This window comes from Dipteris shenzhenensis, chromosome 1 (genome assembly GCF_047967505.1).
Source record: "Dipteris shenzhenensis isolate YYH24624 ecotype China chromosome 1, Dip_SZ_1.0, whole genome shotgun sequence".
Taxonomy (NCBI): Eukaryota; Viridiplantae; Streptophyta; class Polypodiopsida; order Gleicheniales; family Dipteridaceae; genus Dipteris; species Dipteris shenzhenensis.
The window spans coordinates 7,374,792-7,383,847 of record NC_141596.1 but is presented as its reverse complement, the minus strand read 5'-3'; the positions used below and the strand labels follow the sequence as shown (position 1 = coordinate 7,383,847).

The 9,056-nt window shown below is 42.2% G+C and overlaps 1 protein-coding gene across 1 annotated transcript; it reads right to left on the bottom strand.

Moving 5' to 3' along the window:
• Positions 1 to 3,679: 3,679 nt before the first annotated feature.
• Positions 3,680 to 5,207, bottom strand: LOC147905316 (protein ASYMMETRIC LEAVES 2-like). Its single transcript, XM_087379475.1, has 2 exons — positions 5,153 to 5,207; positions 3,680 to 4,539 (listed from the first exon to the last, which is right to left on the bottom strand). The coding sequence occupies exon 2, from the start codon at positions 4,535 to 4,537 to the stop codon at positions 4,010 to 4,012; it is 528 nt and encodes a 175-aa protein (XP_087235601.1). The 5' UTR covers positions 4,538 to 4,539; positions 5,153 to 5,207; the 3' UTR covers positions 3,680 to 4,009.
• Positions 5,208 to 9,056: the final 3,849 nt, after the last annotated feature.

Genomic DNA, 9,056 nt, shown 5'->3' with positions numbered 1-9,056 from the left:
CTTAAATGCGATGCTACTCGGTGCTAATATTCTCGATGCAGGAGGAAGGGCCCATCCCCTCAGATTATAACTTTTTGGGAAGGGAGTGCACCGCCTTCCCACCCACGCGATGTGTGGCTATAATGATTAGATTGTATATTATCATACAAATGTTTTTAAATGCTCGTCCATACAAAATTGCTTGTTTTTCAATCTAAATTCTTACAACATTCCTCTCTTGGAATGCATGTTCTCGATGCAAGGGAGCAAGGAAAGCCATGCTAGATGCAAAATCAGAGGATTTCAATACCTTTATTCATATGGTTATAGCCCATGTCACAATATTATATAGACTTCAAGGAGTGTCAATTATGAGCTCTTGTGAGTATCGCCTTCATGTATTTATTGGGCTTTAACTCCCAAAAGGTGGAAATAATATGGATATCACCAAGTCAATAATAAATCACCATTCTGGACATTTGCAGGGAGGATCAGGTCTTAACAGACCGTGTGTCTTGTCTCATGTCCATATTTTTACTCATTGAGTTTTATTTACGGTAGGTAACCTAGGGAGATGTTTGGGTTTTTTCACACCCCCTTGAGCCACGTGTCATGAATCTAAGCCCTTGATCTAGTTGCATCTGATGCCCTTGATTGCGTTTGATGTAAAATCTAAGCTTTTGACTAAAGCACTAAAAGCATATAGGTGCTTTTCACAATAACAAGACTATATAAATGTTTCAAACTTATTCGACTTGAAGAATTGGTCTACAGCTTGATTTTGCAAGTTTGGGCTTATTGGCATGTGAAGCTTTGGAGAGCTTCGCAATGACCTTATGCTCTACTCCCACAAGCCTAAAAGCTCGACTTACTACAATGATCAAACTCCTATTTTCCCGAGGTTGGAGAGGCATGTAACAGTGGCTGGAGAGTGAGAATGTTATGTGCTCTACTTCAAACTTCCTCTAATGATAGTTGTCTTTTTGTGCTATCCAGAGTCTACTGAATGATCTGAGAATGTTGGAAGCATCCCACCCAAGGACACACGCAGATCTTCTCAAGGTCACATTGGCAAGTTTTTCGGATACTGTCTCTCGGCATTCGACTACGATTATGACTATTGACATTCCTGGGTAATATGCTAGTTTCTTATCCATTCGCGAGACTTACCCTGTGCGCTAATATTCTCGGCGTTTATATTCTCGAAGTTATCTCGACACCCAGGGAAGGGCTCGTTCCCTCGAATTATAACTCTTTGGGAAAGGAAGCGTGCCGCCTCCCTGTCCACACTATGTGTGGTTATAATAAATATATATTATGTATTATAATATAAATATTTTCAATTACTCATCCATTCAAAATTTCTTGTTTTTAATCTAAATTCTTACAACATTCCTCTCATTTAATGCATGTTATCAATGCGAGGGAGCAAGAAAATCCAAGATGGATGCAAGATTGAAGGATGACTACACCTTTATTCATATGGTTGTAGTCCATGTGACAATATTGTAAAAAATTGCACAACGAGGATTAGTTATTGAATCGCCTTATTCATGCATTTGTTGCAGGACTTCAGCTTTCAAAATATGGATATCACAAAATCAATAATAAATCACCACCCCTGACATTTGCAGGGAGGATCAGGTCCTAACGGACCCTATGTTGCGTCTCATGTTCACTATTTTACTCATTCTCTTTTTTCCTTTAACAATTGATAAAATAGAAGGATTCACCTTCAATTTCGAATTAGTAGTTACTTGCTCCACGATGGAAAGACTTCCTACTGTAAATCTAGTTCTTTAAAATTTTGATAAATGCTAGGATACAAGTTCAATTTAGTGATACTATAAGTTAAGTACGAAAAGGCCAACCTAGTTAAGTTGTCTTTTTCTAAATCAAGTTTAACTAGAGTCGTGCGTCCACGTTCGAGGAGAGAAGAAGAGTCTATTGGCTAAGGATGGCGAGAATGATGACAAAAGAGAGGCTGCAGCATACCAAGGAGCCGATGAGCTGAAAGCCTCGCTACGCATTTTAAGTACGTTCTGCTACAATTTGCCATTCCTCTAAGAGCATCTCTGCATGCGATGGAAGCACGCTTTTCTGATTGTTTGCACAATCTGGAGCAGTTGAAAGTTGAAACTTCGCGATTGGATCCGATGATTCCGATCCCAGAACAGATGTACGACACAAATTTCTGGTTGCCTTGACGTGCGACGCAAGAATCAGCTAGAGGCTGAATGGCTATCTATCAATACACAGTCGATGGTGTGTCGAGGCTTTGCTGAGCTTGCGTCGCGTGATTCAGAGGGTTATATACGGATACTATTTATGATATTGGAGGAGGAGTTACAGAGAGGAAGGAGTGAATAACACGACGTGGGAAGATGGAATAGAGAGGCTGCGCTGAACTGTGAGAGAGAGAGAGAAAGAGAACCTGTGGCAGAAGAACCCATGGTTGAGCCACAGGCCGGTGGGTTAGTAAGTAGACAAATATGGCTACGTAAGGGAAGAGGAAGGACAAAACTTGTAGGATATCCTTGTACGTGCGCTGATGCATAAGTTTGAAACTCGTTTGGAGGATCGATGTGTCCATATATCACTCTATTGGACGTGGCGTTGAGAGTATAAAGATAACTATGTATTTATTCATCTAATAAAAGCACACGACTTGCATGAGTCCGTGAGTGGGCCGTTCACATTCGTTCTATCCTAAGTCTCCGGTCAGACCACGGGCTATCACACTACCATTTTAGTATGGACTTTCTTCTGCACGTCAGCCTTATCTTATTGTTTAGTTTCACAATTGTGTTTGTTGGAGTAACCCGGTTACAATGGATTCCACAAAACTCAACTCCGCCCACCTGCAGAATATTAGCTAAGAGCTTCTCCCGACCTAAGGACCGGCCACTTTACAAATAACACTTTATTATGCTGCAAACACCACATTCCAGCTGGTGCGTTGACCTTATTTCATCTCATTCCCTTGTACACATAACACAACCAGAGCACATCAACCCGTATCACGATAGGAAGAATATGTAGTACTTTTGATACAAAAGTCACTACAATTTAGTATATCCAGCTATGGCATAGAAATGATCTGCTGCTCATTACACCAAAAAGCGAACGTCCTTGTTTCACACAGGATGTATTACTCTCTCAAGGCCCGCAAACGCAAGCAGGGTGGTATATATTCTTGACTTACCGTGTATGATACGCCAAAACTCGTATAAATAAGATGTAAACTTACCGTAATTTTTACGCTAAAACGCAAGCATCTATGTGTATTCTTGCCATTTTTAAATTCTAAAACTACTGGAATCCCGTCATACTTTAGCGGAAGGTTACTGAAAGACAACTCAGGAATTATGAATATTATTACAAGAATCATCGGAATTCCACAGTTCAGGTTCATCAGATGCTTCTTTTCGAGCTACCTTCAACAAAATCATGAACTGTTTCAAACATGAAAATGCAACACCAAGAGATTAGCATCTCGAACAAAAAATTGTCGTGGTCTTTAATACGTGCAGGCGAGACCAACTTTGGGCAACGTATCTGAACGAAATGAACCAAAGCTGAGTGTTGTAGGGCGAGGGAAAAGTTCAGAAGCTGAGAGACATCTCAAGCAAAGATGAGAGAAAATTCTACAGGACCAAACATTGCAACACTTGGACGTATAGGGACTCATGCCAGTAAATGGGACTCTCCGTATAAGACAAGGGTTTTGAACTAGTTCAAGGGCAAAACCACTCCGAATCGTCAATGATTTGTATAGCTCACAGCCAGCATGCGAATTCATCCCAAAAAGCTGAGATTTGAGAGGGCAATATTTGACAGCCGTACAAGGCGAAAGACAAAGAGAACAGATCTGATGATAAGCTTATTTAGACCATGGTGAGCAAAACTGAAAATGGCTTCTGCAATGTAGCCGGTGTGCTATTCCTTTGTCTGAAACGGCAATGAGTATATATCGCTGTCTCATGGTGGAGAAAAGCTTTGTCCGCCTCCGGCCGCACTTGTGCCTTCACTAGCTCCCTCTCGGGGCGGCGATGTCTAAGAGCTGCTGTCTTTCGAACTGCGCGTCCTGTCTAGCTGCATAGTCTTGCAACATCTGTTGCATGTGTTGATCTCTGGAAGAACCGCTTGGTTGTCCCATTCCTATGGACAGTAAGGGCGAGGGCAAGGCCTGATGTGCTCCGACTCCTACGCTCGTCGTCATGTATCTGGCGAGCTCCTGTCGAGCAAGTACAAGTTCTTGTTGCAACTGCTGCACCTGTCGCATCAGAACTGATATTGTTCCCACACATCCGTATACAGGATCTTTAACTCTGGCATCTGCCTCATAGGAGAGAGAATTGACGGCATCGTCTCTCTGCTCCACGGGCAAATCATTCAGGATCTTCGTAACGTTGCTTGCTCCGAAAATCTTGTGAACGTTTGCGAACTTTTGAGGATTATCGGGCGGAAAGTATGGCGCAAAAACGCACTCAGGTGTACATTTCCGTCGTAGAAACTTGCAGCCTGCGCACGGCGAGTTGGATGACGACGATGCCATGCCTTTTCAGAAATTTGGAAAACAACACATCAGAAAGATCATACGGTTCAGAATTGTATCAGATAGAAATGACGTACAAATTCTACGATCGGCTTCTACGCGCCTATAGCAATTAGGGTTTCTACGTTTCCGAGCGCAAAGCTTAAGAAAGGCAAAGGCGAGACAAAATCGCTTGCACTCCCTAACATTCTTCAGATCTGTCCGACTTTATCGAAAACGCTCGCCGTTGCGCATTCTGTACAAGGTTTAGCTCACGCAATCCCGATTCCAGAGCCTCGGAACTTTGCGTCGAAGGCAAGCTTTTTTCTTATTCCAGTCATGCCATCAGCAGATTCGGCAAAAATTCATATAGAAAAGGTTGGCTTCTCAGCAAGCTAACAAAAGCCTTGCAACGGGACAAGCCGCGAGATTTGCTGCAGTTTTCCTGAGACTAATAATGAAAGTCGAGTCAGGGAGCGGGGGATGCTGTGCGCGTTCTAGTAAGAAGGGCGAAGGAGGCGATGAGCCGGGGGGGGGGGGGGGGGGGATGAGAAGAGAAAAAGGGATGGAAGCGGGGATGGCGTGGAAGAATGGGAGGAGGCAGGGAACGAAAAGGAGGGAGAGAGAGGGGAATACCAGGAGGAAGATGGAATTGGGATCATTCGAAAGAGTTCGGCCACAAAAGAAGCAGCAACGCAAGACCAAGAGCAAGAGCAAGAGCAAGGGGCCAGATTTCTGGTGATTAAAAACGGCGGGCCCCATAACACATATCATTCAGTCTGTATGTGAAGACTACCTCCCCCCTTCCCCCCCCCCCCCACACACACACTACTACTCGGACTTCAAATTCTAAGCTATCCCCTCATCTAGTTTTAATAGGAAGCTAATTTTCGAATTTTCAACTTTTCTCCAAAATTTTGGAACACCTTTTCTTCTTTCTTCCCCTTCCTTACGAAGGGTTTAGGGAAGGTTAGTTCGCTTCCCCCTGGTAAAATAGATATTTTTTAGATATTTCTTTTTATTTTAAGGTGATTGGTCCAAGCATGCTCCTTGTAAGAGGCTTTAATGCATGCATTTAATGACTTCGTCATCTTTGGCATCTCTCTCTCTCTCTCTCTCTCTCTCCCTCCCCTTTCTCTTCTCCTTTTCTCTCTCCTTCCTCTCTCTCTCTCTCTCTCTCTCTCTCTCTCTCTCTCTCTCTCTCTCGCCACATGTATGAAATTCATGTTGTTGAATTTTGAACCATTTTACGTAGAGCCAGTTGTGGCCAATCAAGTGATATGTAAGTTGGGAGAAGGGCGAGATCCCGTGGATATGGTTGCGATCGCCTGTACATTACTTTGAATATCGTCCTTGTATTTATTCTTTCTGCTTTGGCCGCTTCATATCTCTCAATCCACTTTTGTATCTCTTTGCTATTGAGGAACTTATTGAATTTCTCCATTTGCTCTTCGCTCATCTTTCTTTCAATCCCTTTTCCTTGGGGAACCTCACCAACGATGCAATCATCATCCTTGTTATGCCACTTGCTCTTTGTCTTACAAATCCCTTCAAAGTTTTCATAAACCTCTCGAGAAAAAACATCCATCGACTATGAACGGTACCTACAATGGCCACCTCATCAACTATGTGCACAAGCAAGTGCACTTGAGTTGTCATAATGCTCGAGGGAAAGTGCTTCTCAAGCAAGCATACGGCTTTGATGGATTCCACACTAGCCTTCTCGATGCTGATCGATATGGAGATCTCTTTTTGAGATATCCACCTATTTCACATGCCCATGTAAGATATATTCATAATCAGTCTATAGATTATTCAGATTAAATTGAAGAAAATGCAATCAATGCGATTTGATAGTAAGCATACCTCACAATACCACTGATCTTGAATATAGCATCTCTAACATCTTCTTGTAAAAGCACCCTTTTATTGTAATTGGGAGGATGAACTATCAAAGCAACAAAGAAGTCATGTCAATAGTATAACATAATAATAATTACACTAACACATCACGATTATCGGTACACTAATCCTACAGCTTAGAATACCTGTAAGACCTTGTGCCAATCATGGGACTTGAGTTATTGTTCTTTGAAAATGCTCCTTTCAAGCAATGCATGTACCTTGTGGGTGTTCGAAAAAGAGGCAATGTCTGCCTTGACCGCTGCCTCCTCTCTCGTGGAGAGGATCCATGTTGCTTTCAGGAGGATAACTTTTCCTGAAGCACACACTTGGGGACACAAATGAGACATCCTATTCATAGCACACAAGTCTTCTCGCACTCCTCTCGAGCCTTTGGAACCAACCAAGTGTGCCCAAATAGTAGCCCCCATATTCTTGAAGATATGCATGGCGTCCAAGAGATGATTGATTTGTAACTGACCCCATATGGAAGCTCATGAAAGATCGATAGCCTCTTCATACCATGAGAACGTTCCTCTCCATTCAAACCGATGTTAGCATCTTCTTCGCTTCATCTCTTGATGCGAGCATGGTATTTGGTGCAAGCAACATCTTCTCGAGCAACCTATCACAATTCAAACATACATAGGCTTCGAATAATGATGATTCTCAAACACACGTGATGATTCTCACCTCTCTTTTTCCCTTTTCTTTCTCTTTTCCCCTCTTTCAAAGCAACAAAGAAGTCATGTCACTAATCCTACAGCTTAGAATAACTGTAAGACATTGGGCAAGCTTAGAATCCTACAGCCTGAGATTGAGCAAACATTTATAGGCTCCTGCATTCTTTGAATCAGAGTGACACAAGTTTGTATTTGTTTGCTCAATGGTAGGCTATTGAAGCTTCACGTGGGGAAAAAGAGAGAAGGTAAGAGACAAGAAAAGAGAGGAGAAAAAAGAGAGAAAAAGAGAGAAGAAAAATGAGAAAAGAGAGGAGAAAAAAGACAGAAAAAGAAAGGAGATAAGAGAGAAAAAGAGAGAAAGTGAAAAGAGAAAAAGTGGGGATAAAAGAGAAAAAAAGAGAAGGAAAGAGAGGAGAAAAGAGAGAAAAATAGAGGAAAAGAGAGGAGGAAAAAGAGAGAAAAAGAGAGGAGATAAGAGAGAAAAAGAGAGGAGAAAAGAGACAAAAAGAGAGGATAAAAGAGAGAATAATAAAAGAGAGTCACAATTCAAACATACATAGGCTTCGAATAATGATGATTCTCAAAACATACAATATCCAAATAATGAGTCAAATTAATGCGGGAGCTAACCTCATTAAGGCCGAGACACTTATATCCGACCACCCATACGTTGCTTGCAGATTTAAGATTGAGAGACAAGCCCGTAGTTTAGACATCCTAGGACCCTCGTACAACTGTGTTGATTGCAACTCTCGCATATTGACGTTAGACTGTGACATCACGTGTACATGTGATGTAGTGCCCCTGAAAATAGAATTCATCATATCCAGCATATCCTCGTCATCATCTGGCACATCCAGGAGACTATAGTCTTGCTCAAAGTGTGAAGGTATATGCGCACCCTCGCCACCCTCCTCATCCTGTCTCAAGATTTCATGTAAATATAAGATCTTGTCTCAAGGTTTTGTGTCATAATGGTATCCAATATTAATCACGAACTCAAATAGCATTGACTTACCGATGATCCATCACCACGTGTAATACCAACGGTGAGTACTAGTTCGAGCTCCTCCTCCCCATACATCTGCAAGTGGCGCATGACAATATGACGTTGATGTCATACTTCTCGCTTGCAATGGATGCAATGACAATACAACCTCTCCATAAGCCACTCTGCGCTCCCAGGCATTGGCGCATCATCTGAAGAGCTTCCACTTGTCCCTTCCATCTGCACACTTCCAAAATCACAACATGAGTTGCAAGGAAATCTATTAAGATCCAAAAAATGGCCACCCATGAGCTCCTTTTCTCTCTTCTGACAATAAGTGGCATGAACTGTCGTTATATAGTGACGCTTTGCCCTGAACCATCGCTATATAGCGACGCTTTTCTCTGTTCCATCGCTATATAGCGATGCTTTTTGGATATAAACGTCGCTATATAGTGACGCTGGGGGCTTAAACCCGAAACCCCGTGTGACACCGTCTTTCACATCTCTACTGTGGGAAAAGCAAAAATCTCTCCTCCCACCTTATATTGGACGACCTCGCTTTCCTTCTCTCTATTCCCCACTCCTCACCCCTACCCAGCCCCTCTCCCAACACTTGTGCTCCCTCTCCACCCTTCTCCCTCTTTGGATGTGTGAAAGGAAGTTTTTCAAGAAGGTGAGTCTCTTTAAGCAATGTAGGTTCATTTTTTGTGAGATTTTGTTTTGTGAGTGTTGAAGCATGTTTCTTCTTGTATTGCTAAGGCTATGTGCTAATTTTCATGCTTGATTTTCAGGGATTAAGGACAAAAAACGAGATTTGGTAAAAGAAAGAAGACTCACCTTTTCTTTTTTTGGTATTTCTCAACCTCCTCTTTCTCCTTGTTTGTAGGCTTATCCTTGTCTCCTTAATATAATCCCTTTGAGAAGTTGCTTCTCTAAACTCCTCCTTTCTCTAACTAGTTATCTG

What these genes read in the sequence shown, in the direction of transcription:
- LOC147905316 (XM_087379475.1), bottom strand. Translation starts at nt 4,537, where the DNA reads ATGGCATCGTCGTCATCCAACTCGCCGTGCGCAGGCTGCAAGTTTCTA.